The sequence below is a fragment of the Xiphophorus maculatus genome, chromosome 1 (genome assembly GCF_002775205.1).
Source record: "Xiphophorus maculatus strain JP 163 A chromosome 1, X_maculatus-5.0-male, whole genome shotgun sequence".
Classification (NCBI taxonomy): domain Eukaryota; kingdom Metazoa; phylum Chordata; class Actinopteri; order Cyprinodontiformes; family Poeciliidae; genus Xiphophorus; species Xiphophorus maculatus.
This window is the reverse complement of record NC_036443.1, coordinates 12,040,260-12,060,510: the sequence shown is the minus strand read 5'-3', so window position 1 is coordinate 12,060,510 and position 20,251 is coordinate 12,040,260. Positions and strand designations below refer to the sequence as shown.

The 20,251-nt window shown below is 37.4% G+C and overlaps 1 protein-coding gene across 6 annotated transcripts in view; it reads left to right on the top strand.

The window, feature by feature from the left end:
- The window catches only part of LOC102230406 (neural cell adhesion molecule L1-like protein), an 83,208-nt gene extending 63,216 nt beyond the window's left edge, over positions 1-19,992 (top strand). For 4 of the 6 annotated variants that reach the window (XM_023337958.1, XM_014472180.2, XM_023337963.1 and 1 more), the window contains 3 exons: positions 13,217-13,351; positions 14,817-14,886; positions 19,142-19,992. In XM_023337958.1, the coding sequence (XP_023193726.1) occupies positions 13,217-13,351; positions 14,817-14,886; positions 19,142-19,358 (422 nt within the window). In that variant the 3' untranslated portion in view covers positions 19,359-19,992. Of the gene's footprint in view, positions 1-13,216; positions 13,352-14,816; positions 14,887-15,032; positions 15,103-19,141 lie in introns of all 6 variants that reach the window. The other 2 variants (XM_023337967.1, XM_023337961.1) reach the window with 2 other exon arrangements.
- The last annotated feature ends 259 nt before the right edge of the window (positions 19,993-20,251 follow it).

Genomic DNA, 20,251 nt, shown 5'->3' with positions numbered 1-20,251 from the left:
CAAGGCTTTTATTTTGAAATTTTCAGTATGCTTCATTTCAAAGGGCCAAACTAATACCATGTGTAACAGTGCTTTGGATGAAAAAGTCAAATAAAGCCAAAAAGAGCAATTACATGATGTAAAAATATTCAAGGCTTTTATTTTGAAATTATTATTATGCTCCATTTTAAAGTTCCAAACTAATCCCATGTGTAACAGTGCTTTGGATGAAAAAGTCAAATAAAGCCAAAAAGAGCAATTACGTCATGTAAAAATATTCAGGGCTTTTATTTTGAAATTTTCAGTATGCTTAATTTTAAAGTTTAAAACTAATCCCATGTGTAACAGTTACTGAGTTAAATCAGTTATATACAGCCCATAGCAGCGGGTAGTTCTAAAGGCCAGTTCTCAGTCCTGATCTGTTTCAACTGAGGATAGATAGAACTACAGCGATGCGTATTTGTAGTCCAAATCAGCAGCCAATAGCCTCTTGAGTTCCGTTGCTATGGTAAATAATGGTCTCAGCAGGTGTGAGCTGTGAGCTCTGAGCTCTCAAACACACTTTGTGTGTTTGAGCAAACACGTTTTACTGAAAAAAAGCATTGGAAACAAATCCTTCTTGTTCGGGAACCGTAATACATATTCGAAAAGCGTTTCGAGCGTATGAGAGGGCAATGTGTCTTCTGCGATAGTCCCGAGATTCATATCTGTACCTCACTCAGAGCATTTACAGTGATGAGAGAAAGAAATGTTGTGCCCAGATCTGACATTCTATTAAAATACATGGGAGAGAGCCTCAGACAGCCTCAGAAAATCCTGTCGCATGACTTTGCTCTGAAGCACCGTGACAGAAAACCGTACGGTCTAGATAAATTTCGAAAACATTTTACCGGAGCAGACAGGCGTATCAATGTCAGGACCGATTTTGATACTAATCGTGCGATATTTGTGGGCGTGATGGCGATTTCAAAAATGATTTGGGCTAAAAAAGTTGTCTTCATCTCTCACTCTAAGCAGCCAGAGACGCACTCTAACTTTAGGAAAAATGAGAAACTTTGGGTCGCTTAGAGGCAAATTGTGGACAAACCGTAACTGGTATCGACGAGCCGTCTTCACTTTCGAAGAGATCACAGACGTATCTACAAAATGAAATTTGAATGGCATTTCTAGGTGAATTTGTGACGACACAGCAAATCCTCAAAAATAGGGTATTTCTAGGATTTTTCCCATTGACTTATAATGGGGTTTTTTTCGTAGTTTTTTGCGAATTATGTCGCCACGTTAAGCCCAAATCCCACCAAAAATAATAGCTCCAATGGCGTGAATTTTCTGCACGTTTTGATACCTCATTTGTAGGTGTGCACCCAGCGGTACGAGCCGCATTAACGGTTACGGAAGAAAAATAAAGAATAATAATACTTAAAGAGACGCTTCTCTCCGACAATAGTAATAGGTTCCTGCCATTGCTTTGCATGGCAGGCCCCAATAATAATAAAGAAACTTTTCTTGGGAGAATAGCAATAGGTTCCTGCCATTGCTTTGCATGGCAGGCCCCAATAATAATAAAGAAACTTTTCTTGGGAGAATAGCAATAGGTTCCTGCCATTGCTTTGCATGGCAGGCCCCAACTAGAAAATTTCGGAAGAAATTTAGCCGGGGCCTGCCGAGGCGCGCCCGTCGGGCATGGGCCCGGCGTCGTCGCGCCAGAAATCGGCGTCGACGCCAAAGGACGCCGCGACGCGATCAGCGGCACGCGGAGAACCGCAAGAACGTCGAGCGAGGCGGACGCGCACCGTTCGGTACGATTTAAAATGTTGTCGAGGCTTTTATTTTGGAAGTTTTGTTAAACTTCATTTCAAAGGGCCAAACTAATCCCATGCGTAATAGTCCTTGGGTTAAAATAGTTATATAATGCTCAAAACGCAAGTAGCTGATGTAAAAATATTCAAGGCTTTTATTTTGAAATTTTCAGTATGCTTCATTTTAAAGTTCTGAACTAATACCACGTGTAAGAGTGCTTTGGATGAAAAAGTCAAATAAAGCCAAAAAGAGCAATTACGTCATGTAAAAATCTTCAAGGCTTTTATTTTGAAATTTTCAGTATGCTTCATTTCAAAGGGACAAACTAATTCCATGTGTAACAGTGCTTTGGATGAAAAAGTCAAATAAAGCCAAAAAGAGCAATTACGTCATGTAAAAATATTCAAGGCTTTTATTTTGAAATTTTCAGTATGCTTCATTTTAAAGTTCCGAACTAATACCACGTGTAACAGTGCTTTGGATGAAAAAGTCAAATAAAGCCAAAAAGAGCAATTACGTCATGTAAAAATATTCAAGGCTTTTATTTTGACATTTTCAGTATGCTTCATTTCAAAGGGCCAAACTAATACCATGTGTAACAGTGCTTTGGATGAAAAAGTCACATAAAGCCAAAAACAGCAATTACCTGATTTAAAAATATTCAAGGCTTTTATTTTGAAATTTTCATTACGCTTCATTTTAAAGTTCTGAACTAATACCATGTGTAACAGTGCTTTGGATGAAAAAGTCAAATAAAGCCAAAAAAGAGCAATTACATGATGTAAAAATATTCAAGGCTTTTATTTTGAAATTTTCAGTATGCTTCATTTCAATGGGCCAACCTAATCCCATGAATAACAGTCATTGGATAAAATCAGTTATATAATGCTCAAAACACAAGTAGTTGATGTAACAATATTCAAGGCTTTTAATTTGAAATTATTATTATGCTCCATTTTAAAGTTCCGAACTAATCCCATGTGTAACAGTGCTTTGGATGAAAAAGTCATATACGGCCAAAAAGAGCAATTACATGATGTAAAAATATTCAAGGCTTTTATTTTGAAATTTTCAGTATGCTTAATTTTAAAGGGCCAAACTAATCCCATGTGTAATAGTCATTGGGTTAAATCAGTTATATAATGCTCAAAACAAAAGTAGTTGATGTAAAAATATTCAAGGCTTTTATTTTGAAATTATTATTATGCTCCATTTGAAAGTTCCGAACTAATCCCATGTGTAACAGTGCTTTGGATGAAAAAGTCATATACGGCCAAAAAGAGCAATTACGTCATGTAAAATATTCAAGGCTTTTATTTTGAAATTTTCAGTATGCTTAATTTTAAAGTTCCAAACTAATCCCATGTGTAACAGTTACTGAGTTAAATCAGTTATATACAGCCCATAGCAGTTCTAAAGGCCAGTTCAGTCCTCCTCTGTTTCAACTGAGTATTCCACTATAGATAGAACTACAGTGATGCGTATTCGTAGTCCTAACCAGCAGCCAATAGCCTCTTGAGATCCGTTGCTATGGCAAATAATGGTCTCAGCAGGTGTGAGCTCTGAGCTCTGAGCGCTCAAACACACAAGTGTGTTTGAGCAAACACACTTTACTGAAAAAAAGCATTGGAAACAAATCCTTCTTGTTCGGGAACCGTAATACATATTCGAAAAGCGTTTTAAGCGTATGACAGTTCAATGTGTCTTCTGCGATAGTCCCGAGATTCATATCTGTACCTCACTCAGAGCATTTACAGCGATGAGAGAAAGAAATGTTGTGCCCAGATATGAACCGAGGTCTGCTGTCACTCTAATTTGAAGAAAAATGAGAAACTTTGGGTCGCTTAGAGGCAAATTGTGGACAAACCGTAACTGGTATCGACGAGCCGTCTTCACTTTCGAAGAGATCACAGACGTATCTACAAAATGAAATTTGAATGGCATTTCTAGGTGAATTTGTGACGACACAGAAAATCCTCAAAAATAGGGTAAAATAGGGTATTTCTAGGATTTTTCCCATTGACTTATAATGGGATTTTTTTCGTAGTTTTTTGCGAATTATGTCGCCACGTTAAGCCCAAATCCCACCAAAAGTAATAGCAATCATGGCGTGAATTTTCTGCACGTTTTGATACCTCATTTGTAGGTGTGCACCCAGCGGTATGAGCCGCATTAACGGTTACGGAAGAAAAATAAATAAAGAGACACTTCTCTCCGACAATAGTAATAGGTTCCTGCCATTTGCATGGCAGGCCCCAACTAGAAAATTTCGGAAGAAATTTAGACGGGGCCTGCCGAGGCGCGTCCGTGGGGTTCGGGCCCGGCGTCGTCGCGCCACAAATCGGCGTCGACGCCAAAGGACGCCGCGACGTCACCAGTGGCACGCGGAGAGCCGCAAGAACGTTAAGCGAGGCGGACGTGCACCGTTCGGTACGATTTAAAATGTTGTCGAGGCTTTTATTTTGGAAGTTTCAGTATGCTTCATTTCAAAGGGCCAAACTAATCCCATGCGTAATAGTCCTTGGGTTAAAATAGTTATATAATGCTCAAAACACAAGTAGCTGATGTAAAAGTATTCAAGGCTTTTATTTTGAAATTTTCAGTATGCTTCATTTTAAAGTTCTGAACTAATACCACGTGTAAGAGTGCTTTGGATGAAAAAGTCAAATAAAGCCAAAAAGAGCAATTACGTCATGTAAAAATATTCAAGGCTTTGATTTTGAAATTTTCTGTATGCTTCATTTCAAAGGGCCAAACTAATACCATGTGTAACAGTGCTTTGGATGAAAAAGTCAAATGAAGCCAAAAAGAGCAATTACATGATGTAAAAATATTCAAGGCTTTTATTTTGAAATTATTATTATGCTCCATTTTAAAGTTCCAAACTAATCCCATGTGTAATAGTCATTGGGTTAAATCAGTTATTTATTGCTCAAAAGAGCAATTATCTGATGTAAAATATGTCAAGACTTTTATTTTGGAATTTTTGTTAAACTTCAATTCAAAGGTCCAAACTAATTCCATGTATAACAGTCATTGGGTTAAATCAGTTATATAATGCTGAAAACGCAAGTAGTTAGCAAAATGCTAATGTTAGCATCATTGCTGTCACTAGCATGTGGGACATCACTAGGATGTTCTCTATAATGGACTTACTCCATTCAGTATACTAAACATGGCTAATAAGTCCAATAAATAGCTAATAGCTTATTTAAGCTAAAATGCTAATGCTAATGAACTGCCTTGCTGTGCAAGGCAGTTCCCTAACCTGAGAGAAACAGATAATGCAGAATAATATTATTGCACTGCCTGCGGCGGTGCACTAACCTCAGGGGCATGTTGAGGCTTTTATTTTGAAATTTCAGTATGCTTCATTTTAAAGTTCTGAACTAATACCACGTGTAAGAGTGCTTTGGATGAAAAAGTCAAATAAAGTCAAAAAGAGCAATTACGTCATGTAAAAATATTCAAGGCTTTTATTTTGAAATTTTTAGTATGCTTCATTATAAAGTTCTGAACTAATACCATGTGTAACAGTGCTTTGGATGAAAAAGTCAAATAAAGCCAAAAAGAGCAATTACGTCATGTAAAATTATTCAAGGCTTTTATTTTGAAATTTTCAGTATGCTTCATTTCAAAGGGCCAAACTAATACCACGTGTAACAGTGCTTTGGATGAAAAAGTCAAATAAAGCCAAAAACAGCAATTACCTGATGTAAAAATATTCAAGGCTTTTATTTTGAAATTATTATGCTCCATTTTAAAGTTCCAAACTAATCCCATGTGTAACAGTGCTTTGGATGAATAAGTCATATAAAGCCAAAAACAGCAATTACCTGATGTAAAAATATTCAAGGCTTTTATTTTGAAATTATTATTATTCTCCATTTTAAAGTTCCAAAGTAATCCCATGTGTAACAGTGCTTTGGATGAAAACGTCAAATAAAGCCAAAAACAGCAATTACCTGATGTAAAAATATTCAAGGCTTTTATTTTGAAATTATTATTCTCCATTTTAAAGTTCCAAACTAATCCCATGTGTAACATTGCTTTGGATGAAAAAGTCATATACGGCCAAAAAAAGCAATTACCTGATGTAAAAATATTCAAGGCTTTTATTTTGAAATTATTATTATTCTCCATTTTAAAGTTCCAAAGTAATCCCATGTGTAACAGTGCTTTGGATGAAAACGTCAAATAAAGCCAAAAACAGCAATTACCTGATGTAAAAATATTCAAGGCTTTTATTTTGAAAATATTATTCTCCATTTTAAAGTTCCAAACTAATCCCATGTGTAACATTGCTTTGGATGAAAAAGTCATATACGGCCAAAAAAAGCAATTACCTGATGTGAAAATATTCAAGGCTTTTATTTTGAAATTATTATTCTCCATTTTAAAGTTCCAAAGTAATCCCATGTGTAACAGTGCTTTGGATGAAAACGTCAAATAAAGCCAAAAACAGCAATTACCTGATGTAAAAATATTCAAGGCTTTTATTTTGAAATTATTATTATGCTCCATTTTAAAGTTCCAAACTAATCCCATGTGTAACAGTTACTGAGTTAAATCAGTTATATACAGCCCATAGCAGCAGTAGTTCTAAAGGCCAGTTCTCAGTCCTGATCTGTTTCAACTGAGGATAGATAGAACTACAGTGATGCGTATTCGTAGTCCTAACCAGCAGCCAATAGCCTCTTGAGTTCCGTTGCTATGGCAAATAATGGTCTCAGCAGGTGTGAGCTCTGAGCTGTGAGCTCTCAAACACACAAGTGTGTTTGAGCAAACACACTTTACTGAAAAAAAGCATTGGAAACAAATCCTTCTTGTTCGGGAACCGTAATACATATTCGAAAAGCGTTTCGAGCGTATGACAGTTCAATGTGTCTTCTGCGATAGTCCCGAGATTCATATCTGTACCTCACTCAGAGCATTTACAGCGATGAGAGAAAGAAATGTTGTGCCCAGATATGAACCGAGATGGGCTGTCACTGTAATTTCAGCAAAAATGAGAAAGTTTGGGTCGCTTAGAGGCAAATTGTGGACAAACCGTAACTGGTATCGACGAGCCGTCTTCACTTTCGAAGAGATCACAGACGTATCTACAAAATGAAATTTGAATGGCATTTCTAGGTGAATTTGTGACGACACAGCAAATCCTCAAAAATAGGGTATTTCTAGGATTTTTCCCATTGAGTTATAATGGGGTTTTTTTCGCAGTTTTTTGCGAATTATGTCGCCACGTTAAGCCCAAATCCCACCAAAAATAATAGCTCCAATGGCGTGAATTTTCTGCACGTTTTGATACCTCATTTGTAGGTGTGCACCCAGCGGTATGAGCCGCATTAACGGTTACGGAAGAAAAATAAAGTTCTATAATAATAATAATAATATTAAAGAGACGCTTCTCTCCGACAATAGTAATAGGTTCCTGCCATTGCTTTGCATGGCAGGCCCCAACTAGAAAATTTCGGAAGAAATTTAGCCGGGGCCTGCCAAGGCGCGGCCGTGGGGTTCGGGCCCGGCGTCGTCGCGCCACAAATCGGCGTCGACGCCAAAGAACGCCGCGATGTAAGCAGTGGCACGCGGAGAACCGCAAGAACGTTAAGCGAGGCGGACGTGCACCGTTCGGTACGATTTAAAATGTTGTCCAGGCTTTTATTTTGGAAGTTTTGTTAAACTTCATTTCAAAGGGCCAAACTAATCCCATGCGTAATAGTCCTTGGGTTAAAATAGTTATATAATGCTCAAAACACAAGTAGCTGATGTAAAAATATTCAAGGCTTTTATTTTGAAATTTTTGTTAAGCTTCATTTCAAAGGGCCAAACTAATACCACGTGTAACAGTGCTTTGGATGAAAAAGTCAAATAAAGCCAAAAAGAGCAATTACGTCATGTAAAATTATTCAAGGCTTTTATTTTGAAATTTTCAGTATGCTTCATTTCAGAGGGCCAAACTAATACCACGTGTAACAGTGCTTTGGATGAAAAAGTCAAATAAAGCCAAAAAGAGCAATTACCTGATGTAAAAATATTCAAGGCTTTTATTTTGAAATTATTATTATGCTCCATTTTAAAGTTCCAAACTAATCCCATGTGTAACAGTGCTTTGGATGAAAAAGTCATATAAAGCCAAAAACAGCAATTACCTGATGTAAAAATATTCAAGGCTTTTATTTTGAAATTATTATTATTCTCCATTTTAAAGTTCCAAACTAATCCCATGTGTAACATTGCTTTGGATGAAAAAGTCATATACGGCCAAAAAAGCAATGACCTGATGTAAAAATATTCAAGGCTTTTATTTTGAAATTATTATTATTCTCCATTTTAAAGTTCCAAAGTAATCCCATGTGTAACAGTGATTTGGATGAAAACGTCAAATAAAGCCAAAAACAGCAATTACCTGATGTAAAAATATTCAAGGCTTTTATTTTGAAATTATTATTCTCCATTTTAAAGTTCCAAACTAATCCCATGTGTAACATTGCTTTGGATGAAAAAGTCATATACGGCCAAAAAAAGCAATTACCTGATGTGAAAATATTCAAGGCTTTTATTTTGAAATTATTATTCTCCATTTTAAAGTTCCAAAGTAATCCCATGTGTAACATTGCTTTGGATGAAAACGTCAAATAAGGCCAAAAACAGCAATTACCTGATGTAAAATTATTCAAGGCTTTTATTTTGAAATTATTATTATGCTCCATTTTAAAGTTCCAAACTAATCCCATGTGTAACAGTTACTGAGTTAAATCAGTTATATACAGCCCATAGCAGCAGTAGTTCTAAAGGCCAGTTCTCAGTCCTGATCTGTTTCAACTGAGGATAGATAGAACTACAGTGATGCGTATTCGTAGTCCTAACCAGCAGCCAATAGCCTCTTGAGTTCCGTTGCTATGGCAAATAATGGTCTCAGCAGGTGTGAGCTCTGAGCTGTGAGCTCTCAAACACACAAGTGTGTTTGAGCAAACACACTTTACTGAAAAAAAGCATTGGAAACAAATCCTTCTTGTTCGGGAACCGTAATACATATTCGAAAAGCGTTTCGAGCGTATGACAGTTCAATGTGTCTTCTGCGATAGTCCCGAGATTCATATCTGTACCTCACTCAGAGCATTTACAGCGATGAGAGAAAGAAATGTTGTGCCCAGATATGAACCGAGATGGGCTGTCACTGTAATTTCAGCAAAAATGAGAAAGTTTGGGTCGCTTAGAGGCAAATTGTGGACAAACCGTAACTGGTATCGATGAGCCGTCTTCACTTTCGAAGAGATCACAGACGTATCTACAAAATGAAATTTGAATGGCATTTCTAGGTGAATTTGTGACGACACAGCAAATCCTCAAAAATAGGGTATTTCTAGGATTTTTCCCATTGAGTTATAATGGGGTTTTTTTCGTAGTTTTTTGCGAATTATGTCGCCACGTTAAGCCCAAATCCCACCAGAAGTAATAGCTCCAATGGCGTGAATTTTCTGCACGTTTTGATACCTCATTTGTAGGTGTGCACCCAGCGGTATGAGCCGCATTAACGGTTACGGAAGAAAAATAAAGTTCTATAATAATAATAATAATAATACTAGAAAACCAAAATTTCTGAAGAAATTTAGCCGGGGCCTGCCAAGGCGCGCCCGTCGGGTTCGGGCCCGGCGTCGTCACGCTACAAATCGGCATCGACGCTAAAGGACGGCGCAACGTGATCAATGGCACGCAGAGAACCACAAGAACGTTAGTAAGGTGGACGTTCACCATTCGGTACGATTTAAAATGTTGTCAAGGCTTTTATTTTGGAAGTTTCAGTATGCTTCATTTCAAAGGGCCAAACTAATCCCATGCGTAATAGTCCTTGGGTTAAAATAGTTATATAATGCTCAAAACACAAGTAGCTGATGTAAAAATATTCAAGGCTTTTATTTTGGAATTTTCATTATGCTTCATTTCAAAAGGGCCAAACTAATACCATGTGTAACAGTGCTTTGGATGAAAAAGTCAAATAAAGCCAAAATGAGCAATTACTTCATTTAAAAAATATTCAAGGCTTTTATTTTGAAATTTTCACTATGCTTCATTTCAAAGGGCCAAACTAATACCATGAATAACAGTCATTGGATAAAATCAGTTATATAGTGCTCAAAACAGCAATAATCTCATGTAAGAATTCTCAAGGCTTTTATTTTGAAATTTTCAGTATGCTCCATTTTAAAGTTCTGAACGAATCCCATGTGTAACAGTGCTTTGGATAAAAAAGTCACATAAAGCCAAAAAGCGCAATTACCTGATGTAAAAATATGCAAGGCTTTTATTTTGAAATTATTATTATGCTCCATTTTAAAGTTCCGAACTAATCCCATGTGTAACAGTGCTTTGGATGAAAAAGTCATATAAAGCCAAAAAGAGCAATTACATGATGTAAAAATATTCAAAGCTTTTATTTTGAAATTTTTGTTAAGCTTCATTTCAAAGGGCCAAACTAATACCATGTGTAACAGTGCTTTGGATGAAAAAGTCAAATAAAGCCAAAAACAGCAATTACCTGATGTAAAAATATTCAAGGCTTTTATTTTGAAATTATTATTATGCTTAATTTTAAAGTTCCAAACTAATACCATGTGTAACAGTTCCTGAGTTAAATCAGTTATATACAGCCCATAGCAGCAAATAGTTCTAAAGGCCAGTTCAGTCCTGATCTGTTTCAACTGAGGGTTCCACTATAGATAGAACTACAATGATGCGTATCTGTAGTCCAAACCAGCAGCCAATAGCCTCTTGAGATCCGTTGCTATGGCAAATAATGGTCTCAGCAGGGTGTGAGCTCTGAGCTCTGAGCTGTCAAACACACAATTGTGTGTTTGAGCAAACACGTTTTACTGACAAAAAGCATTGGAAACAAATCCTTCCTGGTCGGGAACCGTAATACATATTCGAAAAGCGTTTGAAGCGTATGACAGGTCAATGTGTCTTCTGCGATAGTCCCGAGATTCATATCTGTACCTCACTCAGAACATTTACAGCGATGAGAGAAAGAAATGTTGTGCCCAGATCTGAAATTCTATTCAAATACATGGGAGAGAGCCTCAGACAGCCTCAGAAAATCCTGTCGCATGACTTTGCTCTGAAGCACCGTGACAGAAAACCGTACGATCTAGATAAATTTCGAAAACATTTTACCGGAGCAGACAGGCGTATCAATGTCAGGACCGATTTTGATACTAATCGTGCGATATTTGTGGGCGTGATGGCGATTTCAAAAATGATTTGGGTTGAAAAAGTTGTCTTGATCTCTCACTCTAATCAGCGAGAGAAGCACTCTAACTTTAGGAAAAATGAGAAACTTTGGGTCGCTTAGAGGCAAATTGTGGACAAACCGTAACTGTTATCGACGAGCCGTCTTCACTTTCGAAGAGATCACAGACGTATCTACAAAATGAAATTTGAATGGCATTTCTACGTGAATTAGTGACGACACAGAAAATCCTCAAAAATAGGGTATTTCCAGGATTTTTCCCATTGACTTATAATGGGGTTTTTTTCGTAGTTTTTTGCGAATTATGTCGCCACGTTAAGCCCAAATCCCACCAAAAGTAATAGCAACAATGGCGTGAATTTTCTGCACGTTTTGATACCTCATTTGTAGGTGTGCACCCAGCGGTATGAGCCGCATTAACGGTTAAATAAAGAACTATAATAATAAAGAGACGCTTGTTGGGTGTAGAGTAATAGGTTCCTGCCATTGCTTTGCATGGCAGGCCCCAATTAAAGAGACGCTTCTCTCCGACAATAGTAATAGGTTCCTGCCATTGCTTTGCATGGCAGGCCCCAATAAAGAAACACTTTCTCCGACAATAGCAATAGGTTCCTGCCATTGCTTTGCATGGCAGGCCCCAATTTGAGGCTTCATTTCCATTGCAGTGATCTATTGTGAACAATTTTACTCGTTTTCTGATAGTCAGAAAACTTGCAATCTCCCACCGATGTTCATATGATTGCCTTTTTGATAGACACAGAGTAATTTCAACCTGATCTCATATCTGTCCTTGGTGAGCTGTGTCAGGAAATGCAGGGTGAAGACCAGATGCGATGCACTCTTCTGATCTGTAAATCTGCTCTTCATGAGTGCAAATCCATCTTTTCTCAATTACGTTTGAGGGCTAGACTTAGCTTTTGAACTGTCTTCTTGAAGGGTTTCTGCGAGAAGCCCTGGTTTCAAGCTATGGGGGATCCTGTTTTTCTCCGCTAATCCTCTTTTCCTGCCATCTCTCTCCTTTTCTCTGCGCCTGTCTCGTTTCCATTCCTCCTCCTGTTTCTTTGCTTTATCAGTTTCGGCACTGTTCAACATAAGCTCTTATGTGAGTGACACCTTTGCCAAAATCAGCTGGTCTGCTCGAGAAAAGCAGGGCGACTCGCAGCTTTATTTGGCTTATGTGAATAACTGTAAGCTACTTTTCCTGTCCCAGCCTTTGGTAAACATTGATAGGAGGCTTATGGCATATCATATGTAGGTATACTTAGCAACTAAATATATGTATATGTTTTGACTTTACTCCTTTCCATAGCTATTTCCAAATGTGTCTAGGTATATTTAAACTAAGGCGGAGTCATTGTTGACAAAGACTTCCACCCAGGATGGCATTAAAAACAAGTGACAAAGGAGAGGGGAGGAATACAAAGAAGCATTATTAGCCTCTTTCACAAAACATTTTAAATCGAGACTCAGCTGCAAATCAAAGGAGTACATGTTTATTTCTCAGCATGTATATATTACACAAAATACTTTCTACAAGTTAAAACAGAAAGATATTTGACTACTAGAGACACAAATAATGAGGTGACCACCTCCTTCCTGAATTAGATATCTAATTCAAGTCAATGCCTCACATGCCTCAGTTTTTTTAGAAAGGAAGATATCTGACATTTAGTATATTTTATTCCTAGTGGTCACCATTTCCCTAGTTGCATTTCACTCCACATTTCCTGTGGTTTCGTGATCGCTGCTTCATATATGAAAGCTCACATGTCCATAGGATATCGGTGGATTGGTGGGAGATTCATAAATAATCACAGGCAGATTAAAGAGGAGTATTTTGCAGCAGTATGAACTGTTTAATTACAAAAAAAGTTGTCAGTAGATCAGATGCTTTCTGCACTTAAATGGCAAACTGACTCTGTGGCTCATTGACTCCAGGGAATGTAATGCGGTGGTTGATTTTGTTCAGGCATACGTGTTTGTTTTGCCTTTTTACTGCTTAATATTCTATCAGAAGTGACAGCATAATATAGAGGAAGGGAATGTGAGTTTAATGCAGTGTGAAAGTATCCTCGCAAACCCAAGTGAGCCACACTTATGCTTAAAGATAAAGTTGTTTGAGAATTATTCAGACAAATCAGTGGGATCGAAAGATTGTTGATCTTTGTATCTCTTTGTTCTTTTTGCTAGCAGAAAAAGTTGGAACGGAAGCCAGCACTTCAACTCAGCGCTGGCTCATCGGGACTCTGTGTGCGGTGGCATTACTCACGCTTCTGGCAGTGATCGTGTGCTTTGTGATGAAAACCAAGGGTGGCAAATATGCAGGTATGCAACTGATCAAGGTCAGTTACCCTTGATCAGAAAAGGATCCCCTCATCATTTTGCTCAGGAAAGTAAATCAAAAATTCTGCAGAAAGAAATTCCAGTCTGCTTTAGGGAGTTGTTCAGTCCTTCTCCAGCCCTGTTTGGAAATTCTTGCTATTCTGTGCCCTGGAAAAGTATTAACATGCCATTGAAGGTGTTTTTGTTTTTTTAAATTTATTTTTTTATTTTACCTTTTGTCACTTTACTACCACAAACTTCCAAAATTATGAAATAGAAAAAAAAATATTAAATTGTTTTCAAAATACTTTATAAAAACATTTCAAAGGTGTGGCATTGATATTCATTTCCTTCTATTTGTTCATAGTGCAACCAGTTGCCTTAAGAAGTGACCTAGTCAGTCTGTTTGTAATTTAATCTCAATATGTTCTGTAAAGTGATGAAGAAGTTTAAAGCAGGAAATAAATAATAGCCTTACTCTAGTTCAGCGTATGTGGCAAGAGTTAGAAAAATTACACTTTTCTGATTTTATTATTAAAACATTTAAAACACATGCCATTTTCCTCCACTCAACAATTATCGAGTAGTAGTAAATAACACAAAAATATACAGATGTTTGTAGTTGTTAGGTGATAAAATTTTTAAAAATCAAGAGATTTCAATGCATTTACAAGGCACTGTTAGTGTGTCACCCTTTGACCCACCAGTTCCAAGCCCAGGATCATCTACATGCATCTGCCGTAATTTACTTGTAAATTGAACACTGGAAGTTTGCACGATCCTTGTTAGTTCTGCTTGACAAAAATGATTGCATTTTTTGTCCAGCATGGGAAGTGAGAATGAGCAGTCTTTGTTCCCCTACTCCCTAACCCTCACCTATGCAATCTTCTGTGGCTCTTTCCTTGTACCCTTTTTCCTGCTCTGTATCAAAGCCAGTTTCCATCTCACAGCGTTTTGTCCCTGTAAACTGTCTCTTTCACATTCCAACCTTCGTTCCCTACTTCTTCCCCACTACCGCCACTATGCTTCTTTGCCTGAAGTAGTGTTTGACAAGAAGCACTGAATATTTCATCAGCTTCGTTGGTTTGCCCCTTTGTCCATCTAGCTCTTTTCACAAAAATCCCTTCTTTTGTCTGCCTCAAAAGCAACTGTTATTTTCAGAGGGTGTTTACCCAAGGGGCAGACAACACGTGGTGCACACATGCTAAAGAGATGCTCTACATGTTGACTTGATGTAATGTGGACACGTGTCAATAGATCTTTGAACAGTTACAAACATGTCTGGTCTGACTCCAAGTGTAACCCAAGTACTACATTTATTTTGTTTCTCTTAGCAAAATGTTAAAAATGCACAATGTTCTGCATACATTTTAGAGTATCTTGTATGTGTGTAGCACTAATTATGAACATCATTCACTCCAATTCTAAAAGTGAAACAGCAAATGTCTGTTTTCCTTCCCTCTTTCAGTAAAAGAGAAGGAAGATCTCTTTCCTGATGCGGAGTCACAGGCAATGAATGACGACGCCTATGAATACAGGTGAGCTTCATGAAGTTAATTAATCTCATTGATATTGCTTTATGTTCTGGCAACAGTTGGCAGCTTTAAATAACCTCAAATGTGAATATGATAAAGAAGTACTCACAAATTACAGATATGCTCTTTTCCCCTTCCCGTCCTAAAAGCAAACCTCACACTCATGACGTTTACCAGGATCAACCTGAAAGCCAGTGCACGCATCATTTAATGGGCTAGGTAATCACAAAGTGTGCTTAAGAGTAGTGGATAACCCTCAGCTTAAGCTTTGTTCCCTTTTAGCTGGAATTATGTGTTTTCACTCAGTAGTTAGATTTGGGTTGTGTGCGTGTTCATGCTTTTCAGACTTTGTGACCTGCGTAATGCTTGTAGGCTATTTTAATGTTAGTAGGCGTGTGTGTGTGTGTGTGTATTTGGCAATTTTTCAAGGTTCTTAGTTACAGCATATATATAGAAACACTGACTTTTCTTTTTCTTTTTTCCCCTTATAACATGAACAATTTCAACCAAACAGGTAAACACACAGCAAAATTAATCAGACATAAAACAAAAGCACCATGTCATAAATTCAGGCATGTGGGGTCGATTGTGTCCACTATTGGTTTCCATATCTTGATAAATCCTTCATTGTCATCCTGTTCAGTGTAAGTTAGTTTTTCCAATTAGTTAATTTTTAAAAGCTCCTTGTACCGGTGGCTCAATGTGGGGGCATATTTTACATTTTTAAATGAGCTTACAGTTGTGCAGCTGTCCTTAAACAATTAGTCAAATTGTTTCTGCTACTGGTATATGAAATATGTATGTCATTTGACAGAAACTGATTTTTTAAAATAGATTAAGCTCATTTAATACACATTTTATTTTTTTAGTAGTTGAAAAGATTACTGCGATAATTCAAACATTGCAAACCAGATCTGTTTGATCAGAAGGTATAAAAAAGATAATAACTCCACATTTCTATTAGAGAATATGAAAACTGCCTTTATTTATTTATTTATTTATTATTATTCATACTATTTCAATATAGTTTTTGCACAGGATGGTATTAACTTAAAATCACAGAATAGCTTCAGTATAGATGCAGTCAAGCTCAAAGGCATTCATACCACTAACATGTATAGATGTGAAATTTTTATTTTACCTAAGCGTTTGCTTCTGAAATAAAAAATGCATTTCTCAAAAGATGACAAAACAATGTTAAAAAAGTGTCTATCAGTCTGTCTGAGTTCAATACATGCATAAGGAGAAAATATTTTAAAATAAATCTTTTTAAATATTTAGTCTGATACTAACTCGGTATCTGGCTAACTGACACTGAGTTAGTTCAGTTTGACTACCCAGAGCAATAATTGTCTCACTTCCGGAAAAAAACACAGTTGGTGAAAACTGTTAGTACTCTTTGTGTATCACATTTAATCCACTGTCATGTGTCAAGAATGATTGATTTAAGGGGTAAAATCTGCCTATTTTTTATTCTGCTGAAGAGTTTTGGCTCTCAGTTAGAAGCAATACATTCTCAATTTTGTGGACTGCAAATGTGTTTCTAATAAAAGCAAGTTTGCCTCAACTCTCAGAACCCCCTGAGTGCAAATTAGCATGTGCACCTGCAAATGCTGATTGAGACCAGAGCAAATTAATACCAGGAACTTATGGAGAATCATCTGAAATGAGTCAGACTTCTTAATCACTTTTTCACTGTGCTCAAAACCCATATGTTAGGAGACGCTAATATGATTTTGACTGATGTTTTTTTTTTTTTTAGCTCACACTCTTGTTCACAATAGCATTCATGAGAAGTTGTTCAGAATTGGATGAGAACAAATGTGACTAAATTTACCTGATTCAAAATCAATAAAATGCCTAGTGCCTTACTAATATTGAAATAAGATAACACTTTCATACTGTAAATAAACTTGCATTAATAAGCAATTTTAAATGCGAAAACAATAATAATAATCTCGAAGTGTGATATTGCACGAAAACGAGCCTCTACACGCTCAACACACAAAAGCATTTTGTTGAACAGCATTTGTTCGTGACTGTGTGCAGATGTTTGCAACTTTTTCTAACTAAAATTTTCTAACTGTTTGGAATGCTCCTCATGGTTGGTTTCATGAGGCTGTTTGCAGTCCCGTCCCCCCAGAGTGCCCTTAGCTTTTCTGTGATGTTGTTTGGCTGCCTTCAGAGCTAGTTTCAGGGCTCTCGTATGCCCTTTGAATCTCTGAAGGCAATAGACCACCCACTGGTATCCCATGTGTCTGGGGGAGCTGACAAGTGGTAATTATGCTTCTGATGCTTTCTCTTTTGAGACCGCCATCTATGCCTTTTGTCCCTCCGTCCTCTGCGAGAACAGCAGGTGTCACGGTTGTGCCAGGTTATTCGACTCATATAATTTTTGTTTTTTTACCCTCACCTTTGAATAAATGTTTTTCTACTTAATGTGCAATTAGGTGGAGGAAAAAAAGTAGCACATGTGCAGAAATGTTTTTCTTGATGCTTTCTATGTACAACTTTAATCAAAAAAATTTAAACGCAAGACAAAGAAAATGCATCTGAACGTCTCCATGAATCCAAATCGGGTCGATATTTATCACAGGCAAGACATAAAGGATTACTTTATGTCTGGCGATGTTAATCTGGTGCCTCCCTTTTTGCTGTTTGTGAAACAACTTTTGTACTGAAACAGGAGCAGGATACACCAAATAGAGGCTCTGAGTAAGCTGGGGCTCAACTGCTCTCAGCCCCATTTTATCGCAGTATTCAAAGTCACTGTGGGCGGGCGGCTGCGGCAGTGGCATTTCTTCGCTCTTAGATAACAGCCACTTATCTTCAGCGCTCTGGAGACGTCAGAGAAAGAAGGTTCGATAAGGAAAAGCCTGGGAAAAAGAAGGTTGTAATGTGGACCTTATGTGGCTTGCATCATAAACGGCTTCGCAAAGTGACCGAGATAAGATTGGTTATTAAAAGTCACTGTGAAGGAGACTCAAAGTATAATCTTTGTCTTCGGCTCGGCTCTTGTGCTTGAATCCCCGCTCGCAATTTTGTGCTTCTCTTCGACTCAGGTGTCAACCACAATATGCTTCAGTAAGCACTATCATGTATGAAACACCGGAGATTTTGTGAGCGTCAGGGCTTTGTGTTGTGAATACAAAATCAAAGTGGAAGAGAGGTGTTACTAAAATTGATAGTTTAGGCAAAGAAGGAAGAATGTCAGTGGCTTGAGGTGACCCTGTGTTTTAAAGACAAACACCTGTGAGTCGGCCACTCGCCCTGCGTTAAATTGGCATCTAATCTCCTCGGTTCGCGCACGAGCCCCCGGGAATACCAGGAATGACAGGCTGTTTGTCTGGGATTGCATACGCACCACTTCTTCTGCCCCCCCACCTCTTCTGCCTTCCACTAACTCAGTCGTCTTCTCCTCCACCACAGACACAAACCTTCCACTTGGCATCTTTCTCACTGCAGTCTGGCAGTTTCCATCGCTGACTCTAAAGAGATTTGAAATTGCCTTTGGTCTTGGAGCTTTGGCAATTAGCAATTAGTGAAGTGATTGTAGAGAGCTCTCCCTGCCCCCCTGCGTGCTTTCCTTCCTGCTGTGCGTCTTCCTCCGCCTTCTGCATGTAGTTATATACTGTATTTTGTTGTTCGTTAGTGGGCTGGTGTGGCTTCGCATTCGGTGCTGCTAATGCAAAATGTTTTCTTGGGTTTCTCCGTCTAGTTTCCATATTTAATGAAACCCCTGGTAGAGATGTGTGAAAAGGCTTAACATAAGTTTGCTGTGGCATAATCTCACATTGAATCATTTTCTTATTCAACCTTTAATTTGAGTACATTTATTCAGCTCTTTAAAAGTTTTTGACCAAAATCGTCATTGATACACAGATTGACACCACTGCTGATAATACTTTGTTAGCTTTTTCTTTTCTTTTTTTCCTTTTGTTGGAGTTGTTAGTTATGTCACTTATTATACAGGATTCTTTACATTTTTTTTCCCACTGTGCAATTTAAATTTAAATGCATTAATTAAAATGCATTTAAATTGAGATTTACACTATTGTCATAAAAGATTAATTTATTCTAAGAACTTTTGTTCTTCAAATTGTTAGCAAAGGTGCCAATAAATAAGAATAGTGCCTAAGATTATGTCAAAAACAGGAGATTTTTTATTTTTTTTGTCATTATATGCTTGATTTGAGATGTTCTGACTTTTTCAATGCGACACTGACCCCGACCCGCCTTCTTTTGTTACCGATGACAGTGGCAGCGACGAAAAACGACTGAAGAAACCTATCTTGGGTTCCACAGACGACACGATTGAGGACAGAATCAGCAGAGATAGTTTGGCCGATTACTCCGATGGAGACGGAGAATTCAGCGAGGATGGCTCATTTATCGGAGAATATGCCGGAGCCAGGTACCGGGATTCCATCAGTGAGCCCAGCGGACCCAGCGGACCCAGCACTACCACGGCGTAAAGCCAGGATCCACCATCAAACAGTCTCCGTCAGTTCCTGGGACGAAAACATTTTCATTTCTGCTTGTACTACTTTAGACCTAGTCTGATTGACAGAACATGGTAGAATAAATTATACTCAGGTATTAACTGTTTTACTGTTGGGAGAGTTTTTGTCCATGTTTTGTTTTAAATAAAGTGGATATTTCTGGTGTAAACATAGGTGGGATGTCACATATGGTTATGTACATATTGTAAAAGGAAAAAATGAGCTATATTATATTATAGTCGTTTAATTTTGACATTGACAATATTGCTTTTATACCAACCGGCCTATATTAAACTTTTTTTTTTTTTACAACTTTATAATGTCTTGGAAAAAGAAGGGTCATAACAGGTTTTCAGTAAAGTAAAAAAGAAATAAATAAAAATGTTAACATTTTTGTATTTTTATACAGAATGTGTGTTTGTATTGCCACAAATGTTCCTCTTTCCCTTCCTTTTCATCCCTTTTCTTTGACCTTCCTGAACATTTGAAATTAGATCATTAATATGCACGATGTGCAATTTTCTACAGTCCAAATATTGCATTTTTAACAAACAGGACACAAAAATATGAAGAAAATGTGAACTCAAAAATAAAGTTATTTCTACAAGCCAAAGCATATTTTTTTCAATTTCATTATATCAGCTTGTGAATAAAAGGATGTACATAGATCTACCAGCCACTTTACTGAGTACACATTTCTTGCTGCAGGTTGTACCTGATCTGTCTTCAAAGTGAACTTAGTTCGTATTTGCTTATATTCAACAAAGTTTCAGAAATGTTCCTCAAAACTTTGGGGATCATACTGACTGATAAAATTGTTTTATAAATCTCTTATTGTCCAGGTTTGGTAAAATTGAGCTTACTTT